At 48.9% G+C, this 21,824-nt stretch overlaps 1 protein-coding gene across 3 annotated transcripts in view; it reads left to right on the forward strand.

Moving 5' to 3' along the window:
- ETS1 (ETS proto-oncogene 1, transcription factor) overlaps positions 1-21,824 on the forward strand; it is a 78,407-nt gene that overhangs the window by 51,007 nt on the left and 5,576 nt on the right. For 2 of the 3 annotated variants that reach the window (XM_075034910.1, XM_075034912.1), the window contains 6 exons: positions 2,462-2,581; positions 3,247-3,447; positions 6,864-6,941; positions 7,845-8,093; positions 11,558-11,818; positions 21,670-21,788. In XM_075034910.1, coding sequence (XP_074891011.1) covers positions 2,462-2,581; positions 3,247-3,447; positions 6,864-6,941; positions 7,845-8,093; positions 11,558-11,818; positions 21,670-21,788 — 1,028 coding nt within the window. The remainder of the gene's footprint in view (positions 1-2,461; positions 2,582-3,246; positions 3,448-6,863; positions 6,942-7,844; positions 8,094-11,557; positions 11,819-21,669; positions 21,789-21,824) is intronic. The other variant, XM_075034911.1, reaches the window with a different exon arrangement.

A 21,824-nucleotide genomic window follows, 5' to 3' on the forward strand; every position in this document is an offset into this window, starting at 1 on the left:
TCACCTTACTAAACCGAAACCTTATCCTCTGCTACTGAAAAATTGATTCTCTGGGTATGTGCAAACCCAACCCCATGAATCCTGCAGGAGAAAATGGGCGAACAGTGATAGGTACTCGCTTGTATTGCAGAGATAAAAATACAATTTTGCACACACCTCACCTTGCCCTGTTGCTCTTCGTGGCTTGCCTAAGGAAGTCATCTCCGCACAGGTTTTCACGAGTGATTCAGTGTAAAAATTGGGGTTAGAAATGTTTTCTTAGCCTAACTCTGACTCATCTTCCCATAGCACCCGGGAGCAGTGAACTGCCGTTTAACTAGCCGGCGGAGGGGAGCGGATTCCTGGGTGGTCCCTGTAACCACAGAGCACAGAAAGCAAAGCATTAAAATGTAACATGAGGATGAAGGGAAAGGGGCACTGAACCACTTTCTCCCAGTGTTATCTCAACGCAGCAGATGGAGAACAGAGATAGTGAGGGTGGCTGCTCATTTTTCCGTGCCCTCTCCAGCCAAATCCAGTAAATAATGAAGTGTAATTTGCCAAATAGCCTTTGAATGTATTATTTGCTTTTGAAGGTCCTGATACTTCCACTGTGGCAGGCACACAGTGATTTGATTTATGTGGTGGGGTTAGGGGGAGGAATTGCATCCCGAGAGGCTCAGTTTCAGGAATTTTGCTAGTCCTACCTGAGCAAATCATTACTGGAGTGCCTTGGTGACTAACGTTAGAGGGAGCTGCAAATAGAGGGGCTGACATTTTGCATGTCTTTTAGTTGGGAACGGTAGGTGGAATGTGCAAAGATGGAGACAGAAAAGTTGCTCTGTTTGGCTTGGCGGTGGAATTGCATTTGGTGCATCCAGCTGATGATTTAGGGATGCTTTGCAGCATGCTCACCCTCTCCCTGTGCTACAGAGCTGCACGTGGATGCTTATTGACCCAATCCCCGGATTCCCACTTGGAAAAAAACCCCAACATTGTGTTGTTTGGACTTTAAATGGTGTCTGTGAGTTTGGCTGTGGAGGTACCTGAGTGGAGCAGGAAGCCCAGACTGGGTCAGACTGGAAAGCAGCTTTGTTGCACTGGGCTGCCCGTGCTCGGCGGCTGCAGTGCTGTCTCCCACCCTGACTCACCGTTGCGTTAGGGATGCGCTCAATGCTGCTTGAAACAAGCACTTGCCAGTCTTTTGCAGGTATAATGGCTTATTAAATCAGAGCTTAAATTAACTTAGAGCGATGGTAAGCCAAGGTGGCTGAGGTTTCCACAAAACAGAGAATTCTTTGATTTTTGATGTCTACATCCAGACATTCATGAAAACACCAAAAGAGCTTGCGCGTGTTGTCATTTTTGCTCTGAGAACAGTTTTCATTGAAAAATTTCCAATAGGCTACAGTGCTCAACCAGCCTCAGGTGGAAGATTTACATATGAGACCGATAAAGTTCAGTTGTTTGAGATGGTGGTTGGATGAGGCTTTCCTTCTCCATGAAAGCTGTTTTTCAGGAATGCTTAAAATATATGAAAAAGAGCCAAACCTTTATTCAGATCAAGGAGGGTTTTTTTTAAATGGTTGCTTTTGTTTATGAAACTTTGGCTACAAATATCCGCCTGCTTCCAAATAAATTAGAAGACGAAGAAAAAAAAAGAAAGACAGGAAGAGCTTTGCTTCTCATCAGGACTTACTGCAAGGCCCGGCTCTTGGCTTGGCCCCACGCTCTCCCATGGGGGCGGCTGAGCATTGTTCAGTGACTCACCCCGAATCGCGTCGCTCCGTGCTACGGACTGGCTGCGCATGATGTAACTCCGTGCTAATGTGGGATTTTCCAGCTCTTTGTTTTCCCTTCCTCCTCAAATGGGTTTTCTGCTGGTTCTTCATCCTGCCTCAGCCTGCTGTCAGCTTACTTTTTCCAGGATTGCCCGTGATTCTTGAAAATTAATTTTTTCCTTTTGCTTTTCGTTGGACCAGGATGCCCAGAGGTGGAGCGGTAATTCAGAGATGCTTTTCTCCCTGCTTTATTGCTCACCCTGGTGTGGGACTCTCTACTTTCATTGGTGTCTGGAGCTGCTCAGCTATTTCCCAGGCTCCAGACACCAACTGGGGTGATGAAGCCCAGCAGGCTAGAAGTCTGGAAAGGTCTTTGATATCACCGTTGAATTTCCAGTAGCACATTCATGGTTGGCTTGTAGGGAGACCATGTGCACCATGTAACCTAGCTTACCAGACATGGCTTGTTTATACCCTTTAAGTAGAGGCTTGTTAGAAGTACAAGATTATTCTTCTTGTATTTCAGAAGCCTGCGCATGGACTTGCAGGGTTTAGGTGTAGGGCTAGAGGGTCTGGGTGGGAAAATTTCAGGAGAAAAAAAGATTTCTCTGTTTCTCGAACAATTCAACAGCCAACACGACTCCTGTCGTCTTTCCCAGTTCCCTGTCCTTATGGCCATTTTTCTCTCCTGCTTCTTTCAGATATGGAATGTGCGGATGTGCCTTTATTAACTCCCAGCAGCAAAGAAATGATGTCTCAGGCATTGAAAGCCACCTTCAGTGGCTTCGCAAAAGAGCAACAGCGGCTGGGAATCCCCAAAGGTAAGACATGGTTTCCCAGTGAGCAATCGTGGTAGCCACAGAGATTGTGTCCTCCTGCCAGGCTGCCCTTCTCCACATCTGCCATCTCTTTTGTTGATTCTCTTCATGTGGTATTGCCTTGTTTCTTGGCAGCTTCAGCTGGAAAAAATCTGGACATATAGGCAAAACCTTTCAGTACCACTTGCAGACTACACCTGTCTGACAGATTGTGCCTCTCTGTCCTGCTAACTTCTGCTGGATGACTGCTCTTGCAACTTTGGTGACCTGCTCCTTTGGAGGCAGCTCCAGGACTTCTGTTTGCTAGTCATCTCTGCTATATGGAGAAACAGCAGGAACCCTTTACCAGAGGCTGGTGACAGGGAGAAACCAAGCAAAATGGAGAAATGGGTGGTAGAAGGGGTCAGAGAACTGGTGGAATTTTTAAAAGTCCCAAACAAATCCAAAGCTTATTCCTTGCATGAAATATGTCTGCAGTAGGGCTGATCCAAACTGTAGGTATGGTGTTCCTCCACCATGTTTTACCTTTATGCCAGTGGACTGCCAAGCTCTATGGGATGAGGCTGTGCAAGTGCAGTGCAGCTGTAGCACTGTTTCTGTCTTGTTTTCCTGGGGAAATGGCTTGTAGTTGCTCATTAATGGATCTCTTCTACAACCCCTTGTTGCAGATCCCCAGCAGTGGACGGAGACACACGTGCGGGACTGGGTGATGTGGGCGGTGAATGAATTTAGCCTGAAGGGAGTGGATTTCCAGAAGTTTTGCATGAACGGAGCTGCCCTCTGTGCCCTGGGCAAGGAGTGCTTCCTGGAGCTAGCGCCTGACTTTGTGGGAGATATCCTTTGGGAACATCTGGAGATCTTGCAGAAAGGTGAGTCCTGGAGGCTCCAGGGTGACTGGCTGATGCCATCCTGGCTAACCTAGCCTGGTTTTGGGCCTTTCCAAAGACCTTGGCTCGCAGTCTGGCTCGGCAATGAGGTGTTCACCTCTGGCTTTAATCCCAATAAAAGGAGCTGTCAAAGCCCAGCTTTCCATTGGGATTTCAAATGGGCATCCCAACCAGTAGTGGGCAATGCAAATCCTGGCACTGCTGGAAAGAGGAAGGGTGTTTGCACTGGCTGCTTGGCAGGAATGCACAGTGGGCAGGGACGCTTTGCCTGCCTGGAAACGATGGCGGGATTTTCCAAAGCATTCTTCCTCAGCTCGTTCAGCTCCCGTTGTGAATTTTACTACTTCCTCTGGTAGAACTGGGTACAACAATACCACCAAAATCCCACCCTAATTTCCCAGTTGTGATTGGAGGCTGCTTTTCTTTGTTTTGTGTCCCAAAAGGTGTAATGGCATTCTGTTAAGAGTGGCTGTGTTGCCCACAGGAGAAGCCATCTCTGCCAGTTCCTGCATGACAGCATTCATAGGCATTAATTTTCATTGACTGGGGACATACACATTGATTTTGGGTGTCCATCTTCATAGTGTCTGGATGCCCAAGCAACACTTAACCTGGGATAGTTTCGAAAGAGCAGATGAAGAGCTTAACACCTTTAACTGAGCCACGAGCAGGAGCAGCAGCAAATCTGGGTTCTTTCTCTATCTCCTTTTTGTGCAGAGTTATTTGCTTTCCTGGAATATCCCTTGTGCTGTCATACTGACCCTGCGTGCTTGTCAGCAGGCCTGTACTGGTGGCAGGAAGGGGAGGGGGAGCAAAGTTATGCCTTCCAGGAAACCATTGACAAATGGATGTTAATTGCCGATTACTAATTTTACTGCTACCTGTGGTTTGCAAAAGGTAAACAGGGCTCTTCCCAGGGTCTGTGTATGACAGGCTGTTTTTCTGCTCTTTATGTCTGTTCTGTGCTTCTTGTTTTGCATAATTTTTATTGAGTGCTTATATCAACAGCAAGCAACTTAACCAAACAAAGCAAAACATTGTGGTCAGTCCAATTTCTCTTTGCTATAAGCCATTGCTTGCAAGGTAGCTATGCCTTCCCACAACCCTTCTTCATTTGTTTGGGCTGTAACCTGCTGGAGGGGGGTGTGATGTACCGCGGATATTGACTGAGGCATCAGAGCTGGGTTTGCTTCTTCCTGCAGATTCCCCAAGGCATGGAGATGAACTTGGTGCTGTAGTTTCACAGTAAAGTAGGGATCTTGTTTCCTTATAGCATTGACACATGCGGGTGTTAGGATGCAGCAGTCACGAGGGTGCAAAAGGCCTGAGACAGAGAGGAACTTTTACAAATAAGCTGAAAATCTTGTTGCAGCTTTTCTTCCAAAAGGATGAAAAAGAATAAAGCTGAATTTCTTTGTCTCAACACTGTCGGCATAGCCCTGGGAACCAAGAAATCTCCATTCTATGTTCAGTTTTACTGGTGACTTTGTCACTTCTTGCATAAGCTATCTGAGCCTTAGCTTCTATGGTGGGTTCTCAACACATTTCCCAGAAGGGCAATATCTGTGAAGTATTTGGAGAGTAACTAAGAAGAGCTTCAAGAAATTACCAGCCTCACCCCAAGGACTAATTTCTGTTCTCTATAAGTCATGGGATTCATTTTACTGGTAGTACATCTCCAAACCCCTGACAAAGTCTGGGTTCTGTTGTGCTCGTGCTGTACAAACATAACGTGCAAAATTGCCCCTGCCACATCTCTCTCCACACAAGAGAAGATGGTTGTCTCCACTTGGCAGCTGGGGATGTGAAGCGTGAAGAGATCAAGATTTCCCCAGGCTCAACCATGGAGGCAGGGTCCAGCTTGCCAGTCCCCATCTCTTCCGTCTTCCTGGGCAGCCACCCACCATCATCGCTTGGGGGTGTTGGTGCTGGGAGTGGTGGTGAAGCCCCAGATGTTTGGCTTTACCTATAGTGGTGTGACCACCAGCATCAGGTCATGCTGGGACAGGCTGTGACCTTGCTGTCCCTTCGGCTAACATGCCTCCCTTGTGAGCGCTTTCTGAGAGTGACTCATGTACCACAGGCTGCTCAGGGTTTAAAAATGGCAGCAGATGGGTGAATTTTCCCTGCATGGATTTGGGTATTTTCAGGCATATTTTTCCAAATTTCTTCCTAAAATAACCTCTTCAGTTACCAGCAGTCAGCAGTGCCCTCCACTTGACTGTAAGCATAGCTGAAGGTCTCTCTCTTTCTCTGTGGTCACCCACCCTGCCCCTTGGCAGACACCGTGGGGAGAGGAAAAGAGCATTTCTCATTAGGTCTCTCTGTTTGCACAAAACCTCCTTTTGTTAGAGAATATTTTCCACCCTGCAATCCCCAGGAGAGAGGGCCAAAATTAGGCTCCTCGCAAGCGAACATGCGTTATCTTCGGTTCGCTTCTCTTTAGCCTTAGCAGAAATAAACATAACCCGGAGTTGTCTGTGTGTTTTTTATTTTGGTTACCCTCTGCAAAGAAAATAAAATCTCCCATGCCGGTATCTCTGCCCACATGCCATGCTGGAATGAGTAAGGTGTTAATGGAAAAACTGGTCAGGGTAGGAGCAATGTGGCTTTTACATGGGAAAGCAAACTCAGCGCCAAGCCTAGGAGTACCAGAGTGCTTGGAAAAAGCAATGGAAAGCAGAGAATCCATGCTCTGGTGTGATACGTGCTCTTTCTCAGTGAATTATGCCTATAGAAAGGCTAACATTTTGTGTGCTACCTGTATATACACGGTGGAGTCTCTATCAGGAGTTGGGTGATGGACAGTGTGACAAAGCTTTTTGGAGCATGGAATCTTCTGCCTGCATCAGGTGCAAGGTAAAAGGTGCTGTGTAGGCTGGGAATTAGCATTAATTTGGGGTTGTAAGAGCTGGTTTTGGTATGCAGTACCCACTCACTTGCACACACCTACTGCTGGTCTAAAAATAGGGGCTTCTTCAGGAAAACAACTGTCCTTGTGTGGTGGAGTTTTTTCACGAGCTCACACATGTAAGTGTGATAAGCAATCCTCAAGAGAATGAAAGATGACAAAAATTAAGGCAAGCAAGGAAATTATGCAACTAGTATTTCAGAACCACCTGGAGCCTCTGATTGAGAAAGTTGTTGCTGTTTTGTTTGGTTTTGTTTTGTTTAAATTTGGGCATGCCTGCAGCAAGAATTCCCAAAGGAACCCAAGTGCATCAAGCGCTTGTTTCAGTGGGATTTCAGCTCCTAACTCATTTCTGTTCCTTTGAACGGCCCAGTTTAACCCAGAGAGGAGCATTTTAGGAAGTTCAGACCTCTCTGTATTACAGCAAGTCTTGCGAAGCACAATATGTCTATGGACATGTGACATTTCCTTCCTTTCCTCTTTGCAGAAGAGGTAAAACCGTACCCAGCAAATGGAGTGAACACAACATATCCAGAATCCCGCTATACTTCAGACTACTTCATTAGTAAGTCTCAATTATCAGTATCATTCTGGTGCTTCCAGGCATGAAAGAGCCACCTATTAGAGATTTGTCTGCATCACAAGGACTGCACCATGCAGTTGTTGCTCTGTCGTGGCAGAGCATGCAAAGTGTGTAATTTTGTCTTTTGTAGTGTTTTGGGTTTATTTAGAAGCCATCTGTATTTTTTGGTGACTGCCTTGAGATGCTATAATCTGACTTTATAAGCACTATTTGTTTGGAGCTGTAGCTCAGCAGACCTGAAAAGTGACCTCAACGCTCCAGAACACTGGGAATTTTAAAAAACATATTAAAAAAGGGAGGGAATGGGGGAAGGATGCTTAATTCTGGATTGCTAGGTAGGAGCCTAGCAAGGAAAGGGATAAGTCATCAATCTGGAGTCCTGTGCTTCCCATTGCCATTGGTTTGGAGATATTCTTTAAGGGCATTTGAAATCTGTGATATATTTAATGAACTGGAATTCCAGGCTCTGGCCAGTGAGGAGAGGTGACTGTGGAAGTGAGTCATCTATTACAGTCATCAATTGAACTTCTTTGCCCTATATCTCCTTTGCTGAGACTATGCTCTTCATGATTTTCCAGCTTTTTCCCACTAGCAGCTTGCTTGAGAGGAGTTTGGCGTAATGCACATTGATGACGGTTGAGGATGTCTTATTTTTGTAAATTGGTGCAATTATAAGACACCATCTCTCTGCAGCTTTTAGAAACCTTACTCAAAATTAGTGCCCAATTGTGCCAAGTATTTTATATCCAAAGGCAGTCTCCTCTTGCACTGCAGACCTCACATCTCTCTGTGCTGTGGGAGACTGGAGAGGGAGTGAGCAATGCTCTGGTTTCTTTGAGCTGTTTGTGTTTGGGTTGCTTTCTGATGCTCCCGTTCTGCCAACAGGTTACGGCATTGAGCACGCACAGTGCGTGCCTCCCTCCGAGTTCTCCGAGCCCAGCTTCATCACAGAGTCCTACCAGACCCTCCATCCCATCAGCTCGGAAGAGCTCCTGTCCCTCAAGTACGAGAACGACTATCCCTCGGTCATCCTGCGTGACCCAGTGCAGACGGACTCCCTGCAGACAGACTACTTCACGATCAAGCAAGAAGTGGTAACGCCAGACAACATGTGCATGGGACGTGCCAGTCGAGGTAAAGTTGGGTATCTCCCAGGGTTTGCTTGGGTTCTTGCTATTCTACCTACATCAACTTAAGTGCTGCCTTTGGTTCTGTAGGAGATAGTGCTTTGGAGGCACCAAGGCCAGCAGGGAGCTGTGCAATGCCAGTAACAAAGCCATTTCCCAACATATATCTTATGGGGTTGAACTCCCAGATGGATTCCCTGATGGCTTTGAGCCCTCCCTGCCTTTCTCTCCAGGGAAAACAGGAAGGTCTTTATATTCTACTCTGCTGCCTGTTTTTACATCATCTGCAAAAATGTAGCATTTCTGGCTCTGGACTTTCATGTCAAACTTGAGCAAAGTTGAAATAGGCTTTAAGGTTGTTAGGGAGGAAAGCTGCTGTGTGGTTGTATAAATCTCATTTTCCTAGGACACCAGGCAAAACCCCACAAATTCTTCACAAGTTTTCATCAGGAGTTACTGTCCAAGGCTCTGAAGGGTTTTACACTTGATGATCCAAAGTTTTTATCCATTATTTCCATTGATTTTGATGGCTGCTTGCTTGAACTGAGAGTCTGTTCTGATGAACCCAAGCCCTGTGCTTTGTTAGGAGATGCAGATGTCATGGGCTGAGTCAGCGACAGAGCTGAAGGACCCCCTGAATCCTTGTGCTACAACCCTACATCTCCAAAGAGTTATAGCTACATGATTCCGGTTTGAGATGATGAGATTTTAATACCTAAACACTTTTGAGGATCTGAGCCCAAATACCTTTTCAATTAATATTATTAAATTCTGAACACATGGGGCCCAGATGCCCAACTACTTTGTAATTACATCGCTTAATGCAAGGCTGAGGATCTGGCTCACAGTATATATATTCAAAGCAAAAGTTTAATCCATAGAGCTGAAAGTAACTGACAAAGGGGTATCATTATCTCCTGATTCCAGGTAGGGAACCTGAGGCACGGGAAAGAGATCTGACCTGCCTGCAATTGCGCCCTGAATAGAATCCAGGTGTCCCCATGCCTAAAATTCATTATAGTAACGTGTTGCTGTGAGCCAGGTTTGATGTTGAACATTTAAACCCATTCATCCAGCAACGAGAATTGAAGATGTGCTGGTTCACCATGAAAGCTGGAGCCCCTTTCACCATGAAAGCTGGAGCATCACATACGCATTGCTGAGGGGAGCTTATTTTAAGTTCCTCATTCTTTTTCCAAGCTTGGAGAGCTAATGACAGGAAAGTTATTATTTGTATTATTACCTCTGCTTCTGCTGCTGGCTGAGCGTTAGTATGAGAGAGGTGGCTTGGACAATATGGTGAGCCAAAAGGGCAGTGGTGTTACAATTTTAGGTAAGCTCCTCTTTCTGGGGTTGTTTTTCTGGCTCTCTCTCATTAGCGTCTTTCCCTTTTCTTGACCTTTTCTTTAACATAGGTGATTTCATAATAATTCTCATTGAAATGCAATGACTCAGGCATGCCTTTGCAATTGTACCTTGAGCCTGTTCTCACTGGCAAGCCTAAAAAGGCACTAGGGGAGGGAAGAAAGAGTCCTTAACTCAGCATTTGGGACCAAGGGCCCCTGGTGTTAGCAAACACTTTAAAATACTGATTGCAATTGAAGAAATGCAACAGGCTATGGCTGTGCTTACACTAACGCTACATTTCAGCCATGTAGAAGGGCCTTTGCGTGTCATTAATCCTCCCAGAGTGGTATAAAGAAGCCTTAATATAAAGCAGAGGCCAGTTTATTTATATTCACGTATGTCTTTACCTTCCACTGTATTAAAAGGTTAGTCTGTCGTGAAGTCAAGCGCTTCATCAGTGGGAAATTCAGGATGAAGGTTTTCCAGACAGTTGCCTTTTGCCTTTATTTGTGTGGGCTTTAGGAGTTAATTTTGTGGTCCCATGGGAGTTGTTTCACTTTGCCTTATCAGTGAGGGCATCTAGTTGGAAAGTGTAGCTGCCAAACCCTTAACAAGTTTCTCCTGAGTAGGTGCAAGGCATGATTTTTCTAAAGGCTCATGTTTAGGTCAAATTTAGGTGACTTTTGAATGAAATGACCCAAGTCATGTCTCCGACACCGCGGCTGTTCATCTGTCAGATTTTGAATTCCTTTTCTAAATGAGCTTGTGCTGCAGGACTTCTCAGGGAAGTGGTTATGCCAATTAATGAACATGCATAAAATGGTGTTAATTTTCCCCTTGCAGGGTTCAGGAGGTGATTGAAGTGTATTCTGTGAAACTCTCAAAAAAACTAAAAGAAAAAAATAAAATTAGTTTGAAGCATGGATATTACCAGCAGAATCAAGCCAATGGATCCAAACTTCAAATGATTCTGGGCCAGCAATCAGGGCAGAGCCCATGGTAGTTGAGTCTTTTCACAGCAAGCGCTCTTCAAACTACACCACAACAAATATCTGGGGGAGTGTGCCAGCGTCCTTCCACGTTCCTGTTCCCCTGTGATTTACTATCTGGGCCCAAGCTGCGGGTAGCTCTGCCAGTGGAAATTTCTCCAGGAGTTCTTGCACAATCCCAGCAGCTGTTTTTAGCCCAGTTTGGGAAATTAGTGAACTTGAATGATCCTGTTACGCTCTTAGTTTGTCAGTAAAGATGTTGAGCAATCGGTAGCGTATGGGAGATCAGAGAGCAATTTCAGTTTGTTCTTTGGATCCTTTTTTAGCTCTCTGTTTTAAGTACAGAGGGTATACTTATGCTGTCTCTAGTGGGTGTAAATCAGCATAGCACTGCTGAGGATCTGGCCTCTCGTGTTCTGGTCTTTACTAAAAATACCCCAGAGAGTAGCCTTGATACAACCCAGCTGTGCTCACCTTACCAGAACTGGAAAAATAGCTGTTTGAGCTCTCAGCCTTTTGCTCTCCTCCTCCATCAAATCTGCTGCTGTTTGGGGATTTGGGGGTGGAAGCTAGTTGTAACATATGGCAATAAAAGGCTGCTGTATAGTTTTGCAGGAAACATCAAAAGAACCTGGGTGTCCAGTGCCCTTGAATATGCCTGAGCAGCATTTATATAGGGCTGGCAGATATAATATGGGACTTATTGGAGACCCATATCTTTCAGCAGCAAGAGCAAGAGGTCCTGGCACCTGAACTGAGCCTTGAATATCTGTCTAAAGTGGATTATTTCTGTGTTGTTGCCTTTTTGAAACAGAGGACAATTTCCAGTTCGCCCCAGGCATCAGTCTTTGGTTGAGAGTCAAGACTCTGGGTTTTTCCCCTGACTCTGCCTTGCTTTGCTGCCCGAACTTCTCCGGGGCTCAAATAGCTCTGCTCTGAATTACAAAGATAGTACAAGTATCCCAGTTTCAGGCTGTACTTTGTTTGGAGATGAGGCATGGTGGGACAGCAACATTTGCCTGGTTGCCTTCTCCCTGTGTAGTGAGGAGGTGAAACATCCTTCTCCTGGCCGTGGCAAGCTAAAAGCATCCCTGTGCTGGCCAGGCACATCTCACATGCCCTTCCTTCTCGCCAGGTAAACTTGGAGGCCAGGACTCCTTCGAGAGCATAGAGAGCTACGATAGCTGCGACCGCCTGACGCAGTCCTGGAGCAGCCAGTCCTCCTTCCAGAGCCTGCAGCGTGTCCCCTCCTACGACAGCTTTGACTCGGAGGACTACCCCGCCGCCCTGCCCAACCACAAGCCCAAGGGCACCTTCAAGGACTATGTTCGAGATCGGGCCGATATGAACAAGGACAAGCCTGTCATTCCTGCTGCTGCCCTCGCTGGCTACACAGGTAGGGTCACGCTCCTCAGGAAACCGCCTCTCTGCTGAGTGTCTTGGGTAGAGCCTCTCCATCGGTGGAAGGCAGAGCCTCCAGGGTCTCTGGGTCATGCCACGTCTGTGCTGCTGGTTTAGCGGTCTGTGAGTGAGGGGTTTTGGGGTGGTTTTGGGGTCAACCACGTGCATGCGGGGACACCTGAGAGCATGCAGCCCCCCAAGGCTGCATGTCCTTCAAGCGTGGGCATTCCAGACCTCATGGAGGATGCAGGACCTGGCTGAGTGCAGGGCATTTGATACCTTGTGTTTTCATTTACGCCTGGATGCCTCTTGGTTGCGTCTGGTAGGGACTGGTGTCTGGTTTATATTGCTGAGAACACAAGGTAGTAGAGCGTGCCTGTTTCCCCCCGTGACACTTTTATGCAACATGCTGGCCACTTACTTGTGGTTTCCCACCTTGGGTAGGAGCAGCTGCATTTCTGGCATTGCTGTGTGTGATGTGAAATGATCTTCTCCCCTTTTGGCATGGAAGAAGCACTTGGGTTTGCTCTTTACCTTGGTGCGAGGCAGGGATGGGATGGTGCCAAAGCAGACCCAAATGTTTTCCGTTCCCTGCAGTGGGAGAGATGAGAAGGTGATAGGCCACGGAACCTCTGGCTTTTTATATGTCAGCCCTCCAGCAATCTGGCATCTTAGAGAAACCTGGTGGGATGGGGCTTCCAGCTAAAATTGAGATAATCCTTTCCAGTCCTTCTGTGCCATGTCGTTTGCCTGTACTATAAGTAAAATTCGCAAGGCAGCCTCCTGCCAGTTCCCCTTTCCCTTGTACATACTGATCTCTCCTGCCCCAGCTGGTAGCAGCTGTGGCCCGGAGGAGCCAAGCAGTGGAAATAGTTTGTGCAGATAAAGATCACCAAAAGATTCAGAGCAGATCCTGAGGTGCGACTGTCCCTGAAATCTCCTCCCACGCACAGTTCATCTTAGGGCTGATATCTAGTTTTTTATAAGGGGGGAGAGATGCAGAGGGGAGAAGAGGTGGAGAGATAATTTTAGGAGCTATGTGTAAAAAAGGAAGTGGTTTGTTGCTATAGCTTTAGTTAGAAAGAAAGCTCAGCCCTGCCTGCTGAATGAGCCTGTTTCGATCAAGTCAATGCAAAATAAAAGTGTGCTCTGCTATTCCTGAATGGTTTTTGGCTGGGGGATGTGGTGGGGAGAAGCATGAGTGGTAGGAGGGGCCATGCCATTGTCCTCCACCGTGCCACGGAAGTTGATGTTCCTAAAAGAGACCAGTGAGCACAACTTGCAGTTTTTATTCCTATTTTCTCCTGATAACGCCTTTCACTATGGCCTGTGGAAGTGTTTTGGGTACCCAGTGCCTGGGCAGGAGCGTTGGTTGCCTTTTAACAGCTGGGAAACTGAGGCACGGAGGCACTGGCAAAACTAGGAGCTTTATTTTCCAAGCTGGATGTTTCCCTCCACATTTGCTGTAGATTATGGAAAAGAGCTGTCCCCGTAGAGAGGTGGTGTTCCCAGCTCCCTCTGCAAGCAAGGAGACACAGTTGACGGCTGGACCCTGTGTTTTGCCAAGGAGTATTAGCACCCCTAAGAGTGTCCTTGGACTCATGCCGCCAGGAAGGGGAGACTTCGGTTAATGCAATGCCAGAGCACATTTCCAAACGCTTTGCGCTGCATAACATTTTCCTTTGCCTCATTTTAAACCCCATTTTGAGCTGGGAAGATAATCCCTTGGCCCAGGCATTTTGGTGTGATCAATAAGTGGGAGCGTCTGATTTTTTTATTTTTTTTTTTGCATTGCTTCGCTTGAGAAACTTTAAATGAGGAGAGGAAAATCAGAGGTTTCCAGAATCAGCAGTCACTTGGAAATCCTTGGGCTGGAGCACTGCTTGCTTGCTCCGAAGGCTGCTAAGCAGTAATTCAGTCCTCAAACCCCCAAAGTCTGCATTTACCGTTGGGAACGATCTTTGGACAGATGACCTTTGCAGGCATGTGACTCCAGAGATGTCCTCTGTCCCTTTTTAAAGGCTACTGATCTGTCAGCACCTTACATTTTCTGTGCAAAAGGAGCCTAGCATGGGTGCAAAGCCAAGCCAGGTTGCTGTGAAAGCAGGTCACAGCGAGAGCATGTGAGAACATGTTGCATTACAAACTAGGACAACTGGGCACTCTCAAAACTGTTTTGTACTAGTGTATTTCTGCAAAAAAAAAAAAAAAAAAGAAGTCTAGGATGGCCACTGAGAAGTGCTGGACCTCTTTCTTGTGCCAGCTGAGCAAGGAGTTTGGGGACTCTCAGGCAGAACTCCTAGGTCCTTCTTTTTTTGCTTTGCTTTACATTACAATTATTTTACTCAGGGGAGGAAGTGCTGTCTACAAGCTAGAGCAGAGGAACTTAAAGTTTGGGCTCCTTCTGCAGCTCTGGTGAGGAGGTGGAGCCTCCAAACGAGCAGACCGGGGGATTACCAGCCCAAGGTCCCAAAGCAGCCAGGACCCCTGCTTTCCTTTTCTTGCTGAGACGATGCCTCGAGCACATGTCCAACACCAGTCCCCAGCCAGCAGAGCACCCAACAGACATGCCATGGTGTGTACGTTTTAGGACTGGAAGGGTAAAGCCTGGGAGATCGTGTCCTTCATCTCCAGGGCTCTCTGGGTTGACTTTAAGAACTTGACAATATTGTTCAGGTTTTGTTACCAAGGGCCTGTTTTGCTGGTGGCCCAGGGAGGTGGCACAGTGCTTTATCGCAGCCACGGCAGATCTCTGATGGTATCTGCCCTAGGAGGCGCATGCTTTGGTGAGAAGGTGCATTTTGGCGGAAGCTCCATTTGCGTTTGATGTGTTCTTCACCCAGCTCGCAAGCAGCTTTTCAAAGCTGCGTTATCTGCCCCCACATCTTGACCTAATTTAACAAGTTGCCATGGTTGCTCAGATAGAGGTTGATGCAATTTTCTTATCTTTTTTGAAGGAGAAATGTAATTGCTCAGGAGTTGGTGAACTTCACTTTCCATAGCTGCAGGGAGGGCCAGCTCTGGACACCTCTGGTTTTGGGGCCAGCTCTCTCAGAACTTGGCCAGCGTGAGTGTTACATTAAGCCAGGTTTTATTTTTTTTGCCATGACCTAGGAAATGGAGACAGAGTGCATCTATTAAATTTAGGCAAGCGGTGTGTCAGGATGTGTCTTCTCTGCAGGCAGATGGGCTAAAGCTCACGTTGGCTTAGCTGAGCTCAGTTTAAGCTCCCTCGTTCACGCAGCAGTGCAGTGTTTGGTGTGGGCGGGCGGCTTGTGCTAGGTGTGTGCTGGCACATGGGTATAGATCCCTCTGTACCTGAGCCCAGCTGGGCTAAATTGAGCTCAGCTTTGCCTCCGTGCCACCTGCAGCCGTACCTGTGGCTTTGCCATAGCTGGATCCTGCAGGCTGCTGCCTCCGACGGGTACCGTGGCCACCCGCATCCTTCATGAGACCTGATGCCATGTGAATAAATGCAGAAAGTCTGTAGCAGAGAAGTGTGCAGCCCATACAGAGGGCAGGTGGTGTGGGTCTGACCGCGCTGGTCTTTGGCCTTTCTGCCCTATATTCATTTTTCCACTTCGCTGACCTACTTGTGCTGCTGCCCTCCTGGTGATGCAGGTCCAGTGGACGTTCAGACCCTCTCTCTGCCCCTGTGGTTGGCGATACCCACTCGGGGCTGAATTGTTTTCGGCTTTTCTTGAGCGCCCCAAAGCACCTGCGTGGGTTTATAGCCAAGAAGTGCTGTTTGTTTGCTTTGTGGCACATAGGACCTCAGCATTGTCTGTGCAGGCCGGGGCTTTCCATCTCGCGGTGTTGTCTGCATTGCCACAACACCAGAGCTGCGATGTGCTGAGCTGCTGCTCCACGTAGCTGAACAGACAGAGCAGAGCGACTCCCCTCGTGTTTGAGAGGAGAAGGGAGGAAAGAGGGATGAGAAAGCTGAAGTAAGTGCACACCAAACCTTGAACCCTCATCTGCAAGGCTGGTTTTGCATTTGCGATGCTGTCCTTTCTTGTGGACCTAGTTAGGAAGTTGCTGATGCCTTTACAGACAATCCAGCTAATATCACAATGTGACCCGAGTGTCTCTCTTAGCGACAGATTGATGCTATCTTCATTATCATGCTGCCCTTAAAGAAGATAGAAAGTAGTGCAGGGAATAGCCATCTCTCACAGATGCTATCTTGCCTGAGCACCCAGGACTGCTTCTGTCTACTAAACGGTTTTGCCCAGGCCAGATCCAACCCTGATCCTTGCTATCAGTATTCGCAGTACCATGCCGATAAGGCCCAAATTTGCCTGCTAAACTCATGTACCCTGTCCAAATTGTCTGCGGTGCAGAGCCTGAAGCCTTTGACGAGCCTCTGTTTCTGAGCGATGCTTATCTGTGACACAGAAGTGAAAGCATGCAGGTGCTGTTTTGCAAGAAAGTCAAGTCGGTGCCAAAGAAAGTGGGTCTCTTTCAAGAGAGCTTGTGTACTGCTTTTCCTCCTCTTCTCCTCCTCTTGTTGCTTATGCTGCTGGCCTGAAGCTTCCACCAGCGAGCTCCCTGGATGTGTTGTGGGCATCGGCATCCAAAAATCCACCCAGCAGCTGCCTTCCCTGCCCCTCTCCCACCATGGTCCAGTGATCCGGCTGTCCTTGCCATGCAGAGTCTGTGCACTAGTTTTCCTAGAAACATCAGCATCCTTCCTGCCTGCTTGCCTGCACTTCTGGAGAAGTGTGCCTGTATGGGCATCCGTATCCACTTGCATCTTGGTTTAGGGGAATTTGGAGATGAAGTCAGCTGCCCCAGTGATCAGAAGCAGCAGAACAGCACCTCTGTCCCCTGTGCAATGCAGGGGATGTTGATAGCTTGCTCGTTCTGGGTCATACTCTTTGCCTGCTCTTACAGGGTGACTTCAAGTGTGACCAGCCAGCAGCTCCTGCCCGTTTTCCGCTTCCAGTGCAGAGCCTGCATGGGCTCAGCAGCCCTTTTCACCTCCGCAAGGTGGGCAGCTCAAGGGTGGGGCTCAGGGCTGGTTCAGTGGCTCCTGCTCCACCTGCCAGACATGTGCAAATGACAGTGAAATCAGCCCCACGCAACGCTGCCCAACTGTGACGGCAGCTCAGCTCTCACCAGAGTTGCTGCAGCCGCTGGCAGCGGCTTCTCAGCAGCCCGGAGGTGATGGCAAAGCAGCAACTGTGGCTTCGTCTCTCCTTCGAGCAACGAGCTGGAGCGTTGCACGGCAGCTCCTGGCCTGCAGGACCACCTTCAGGGGGAGAGGTGAAGCTCACGAAACCACTTGTGCTTTGCCAGGTGCCTCTGGAGTGAGACCAGTCCTCCCAGCATGTCCTTCCCTGAAATAGAGGAGATGCATTGGGAAAGCAGAACTGGCCCAGAGTGGCCTGCCTGTCTGCTCTCCTGTCTATAAGCATGGCCAAAATCATGTGGCTCCCTAAGGAAGATGCTTTCTGGGTCCTTCCCTGCTTTGTTCACGCCTGCTCTTTGGAGATGCTTCCATACGAGGTCCACCGCTGCCCTCCCACCCATGCAAAGCTGGCACTTTGCGGTGGTGTGACTGCCTGCACCAGTCTGGGCAAGAGCTGGGGAGGAGGCGGTTGGGCTTGGTCTAACAAGGGAGCGACGGGGACAAGCTTTGCCTTTCCCCAACCTTCAGTGCTGCAGTACCATCGAAGGGGGCTCGGGCAGGGTGGGCACATGAGTGGGGCAAAGGCTGTTTTGGAGATGTTGCTATGCCCAATTGTTCTGTTGGGTTGGAACCGCAAACCACAGGGTGAAAAGCATAGGTGCGCCGGGTTTTTTTTTCAGTAGGGTTTTTTTTTTCTTCTTCTTGTTTGAAAGAAGGAAAACAAAACAGAGGCCGTTGAGAGGGGTGGGGGTGTGAAACTGTCTTGAGAGAGAGTGGGGATGACGTGTTTCAGGCCGTGCCTTCCTGGGCATGGTGTGGATGCCCGTCTGCCCCAGCCAGGTGGTACCACCATCACTGCGACAGTGAAAGTGGCTGTCGTGCGTATTTTGGTTTCAAACTGCTTCAGAGCCACTGGGTAGGAAGGTGGTAGGGGACCTCCAGTCCTGACCAAGGGAGGATGGCACAGGGATGGAGTGGCACCAAACCCTTTGCTCTGAGGACAGCCACGGGTGCCATCGGAGGACCGGTGCTGAGGAGGCACCGCTCAGCCAGCGGTTCCCACTGTAGCAGCCATTTGTCATCCGGCTTAAGAGGCATATTTTCCCCCTGACGTGGGAGAATTCCTGCAGTGTGACACTCCCCGCTGAAGGACCCTGTTCAGTGCCACCGAGGCCAGACAGGGCCCCCATTGTGGCACCGGCGGGCAGGCAGGCGAGCCCCTCCGGCAGGCACTATTCTTAGCAGCCTTCACGGGTGCCGGAGGTCGTGGCGGGGTGGGGGGACATCCCACCACCCTCTGAGTCCTCGCCTTGTCTTTTGTGGAACAGAGGCTGTCCCTATTGCCCAGCCAGGGCTGGGCTTGCTCTGGGAAGATCCTGGGTGTGCGCAGCAGGACCTGCGCCATAAAAGGTGACGCGTGTCCCTCCACCCCACACTTGGGGCTGCATCCAAAAAAAAGGCTGCAGGAACGCTCACTGGTGGTTGTTTTTGGAGATAATCAAGGCAACAGGTTGTGTGGTGGGATACACTCGCCAAGCTACACTGGCCTTGGGACGGTCGGTGCGGCTGTGCGTGCTTGTACCATGAAGTGATTCTGGACTGGGCGTTGCGGTGGGGATTTCCAGCCACAGCTGGGGATGAGTGGAAGGGTTGAAGCAGAAGGGATGGAAAATGGGCGCTGCTCCCAGTTCCTGCGGGGGCGGAGGTTTGGGGTGCGGAGACAAGCCCGGCAGCTTCATGCTTGCCCTGGTAGCTTTGGGGACACGACGTCGGGGAGGTGGCATCTCTGCGTGAGCCAAGGGTCACTTTGAAATCCTTTTAGGCATTGGGGAAAAATAACTCCGTGCTCCTTGCTGGTCTGCAGAGCAGGCAAAAGAAGCTCATTTCTGAAGACGGCCCTGCCAGCACTAATTACCGCTGTTCTAGCCTACCAGATGATGCATGGACCTCCAGCACCCCTTCCCTAATCATTTCGCCTTCCTACCCTGCCACCTCTCCAGAGCTGTTTTTGTGCATGCAGGCTCAGGCATGTGCTGGGGTTTGGTTCCTGCCACCTCGTGCATTGCCTGCCTCGCTGACATTTCGGAGTCCTGCCCCAGCGGCAGTGGCACATCTGCAGGGCCTCCGCTGCCTTCCCCTCTGGCAGGGTGTGTGTTTATAGGAGCTGAGACATGCCTGCAAGCCCTGCAGTAAACACATTCTTGACATAATTGCTTGTCCAACACAGAGGAATTTGGGGTTTTACACGTGTTCCGCAGGCAGCTCGGACTAGACTTTGGGAATCCCTGTTCCAAGGATGACACTGCTTCCTTCAAAATCCCAAAATACCCAGCAGAGCGGCACCTGGCACAGAAGCAGGAGCCCTACCTGGCTTGCTGGAGAGAAGGCGAGAAATTGCTGGGTTTCCCGACACCTCTCCATGCCAGCTGGCAGACGAGCCGTGAGCACCAAGCATGAACTGCACTGGCCGCTTGGCTCAGGGTTAATGACATTTGAACCTTAAAAGCCTCCTGCAGAGCCAGGGTGGCTCAGGGGTATTTTGAGGGCAGTTGCTTACTCAAGAACCTGGCGCCTAGGTGATGGGTTTCCATCCATCTTATTCTGGGGAAGGAATAAAAAAAAAAATCCTTGTTCTTTGGTAGGGCAGGAGAGAAATCAATGCGAGGTGATGAACCTGGTCTTGCTTCAGTCTTGTCTCCTAGCACTGTTTCTCTGTTAGCCTGTCTTGGGTGCTGGGTGCTCTCTGTATGCGTGAAGGGAATTGATGTAAAGTCAGATGGGCCAAGAGAAACCAGCCCCATGTGAATTCACCTGCAGTTCCCAGTGGAGGACCTCAGGTGGCTGAAATAACCTTTTTGCCCAATGTTTTCTCTGTATTTAAAGCTCGCTGCTATAAATAGGTCTAAACTTTGAGATGCGGTGGCATTTCAGGCCAGGGTTTTGGCTCTTCCCTTTCGGATGAGAGGCGAAGGCGTCATCTGAATTTCCTCCCTCGTTTTGGCGCAGATAATCCAACTCCATCCCTACTGGAGAGTGCGGTCGCAGAGCCAACGTCTTGGCAAGCTCCTGCTGAGAACGACGGGCTGGAGCCTTTCCCCGCTGAGTGGCGTCTTCCCATTTACAAGCAGAGAGATGCTCAGAGTTCCCTGCTCTGTCCTGCCCATGGCTGTGCGATAACCCCCAGGGCTTGGCGGAGGAGCCGGTGCCTGCAAAACCCTAGAGCAGTTGCTTGGGGATAACAGGAGGGAAACAATTTGGGGAGGGCTGGACAGGGCACAGCGATTCCCCTGTCCTGGAGCCAGCTCTCTCATTTCCTCCTCCCCAGCAGCTTGTCTGCTTTTGAGTCATTTTAAACCTTGTGGAAAAGGGGGAGCAGCTCTCTCTTCCCTCTGCGGGTTATCCTGCAGCCACAGGTCTGACAGCCTTCATTGTCATTCTTGGAAATAGGCTGTTCTCCATCCCTTTTTCTGAGTACGTAACTCTTTTTTTCCCTGCTTGAAGATTCTGCTCATTGCTGTCAGCAGGCGGGTTTACCCCAGCCTGCCGTCCTAATCCAGCCTGTGCAATTCTTTTTGTGATAAATCATTTCCTCTAACCTCTGGCTTTGTTTATTATTATTATTATTGTCATTCTTATTATTAGTGATATATTCTAAGCTGTGTTTAAAACATGGCAAAATCTCTCCCAAAACATGTTGCCCAGAGCTAAGTGCTATATTTTGGGTGCGGCTGCATCTGGAAGTTGCTCATCAAAGAGGTTTTGGCTCGAGGGCTTCTCCTCTACCTTTGATTGGGACACAAGCGCAAAGAAGAGATAAGTATTTCGAAATCGCTCCACGTACACCATTAATCCAGCCAAAACCAGGCTGCAAAGCCGCAGGCTCTCAGTGGGGTGCACCGGGTACTGCAGGCTAGATGTGTTGGGCTCAGGACCCCGTGCCAAATTGCTGTTGGCCAAAATTAGCACCCAGGGGAAAGACGGAGACCACGGCGTTGTAAGGAGAGGCTGAAAGTTCGTGGCATGGGATGCTGCGTGCTGCCTCATGCCTCTGCGGCTGGATTAGGGGAATCGGCAGCTGCAGGGAGGTTTGCTTAGGGCTTGGCTAAGACCGTGACAAGACTGTGATGGGGAGATCCACCGGTCCTGAGCTGGTGAAATCTGTCTGCCAAGCCAGCCAGCCCCTTCCTTCCCTGCACTGAGCTCTGCAAGCCGGCGTAGCCCATTCCTGCAGCAACATGCCCTGGAAAGAGGCCAAATAATTTTCATACCTGGGTCCCCCCTTATCTCGGTAAACAGCGATGGAGCAAAGAGTCAAGGTTGGGAAGCGGGAGTCTGATGGAGTTCATGCGATGGCCAGCAGCTTTTTGGCACGGAGGAAATGGTGGTGCTCTTGTGCCAAGACAATGACTCCGTGCTGTTTGGATGCCAGAAAAATAATCCTATTTATGTAACTCAAAGTGAAACATTCCAGTGCATGAATATTCAGCTTTTGCTGCAAATAGGAAGCTCTTTTACCTGCAGGATTTAACTCTTAAGCTGTCATCTCAGCCCAGATCTTGCCCTGTGGCCACTGATGGTTTTTTTTGGTAGTAGAAGGTTTTATTTTTTTCAGTGAGCACCGTTTGCATGCGATTTTTTTTTTTCCCCCTCTGGGATGGAAAGGGCTGTGCTTTTCCTGGTATTAATGTATCATGTCTCCTTTGTCCTTCTAGGCAGTGGACCCATCCAACTGTGGCAATTCCTGCTGGAACTGCTCACTGACAAGTCCTGTCAGTCCTTCATCAGCTGGACGGGCGATGGCTGGGAATTCAAACTTTCTGACCCAGATGAGGTAGAGTGACCTGGAATTAAGTGTACAGCCCAAATT

This window comes from Buteo buteo, chromosome 9 (assembly GCF_964188355.1).
Source record: "Buteo buteo chromosome 9, bButBut1.hap1.1, whole genome shotgun sequence".
In the NCBI taxonomy this organism is placed as follows: domain Eukaryota; kingdom Metazoa; phylum Chordata; class Aves; order Accipitriformes; family Accipitridae; genus Buteo; species Buteo buteo.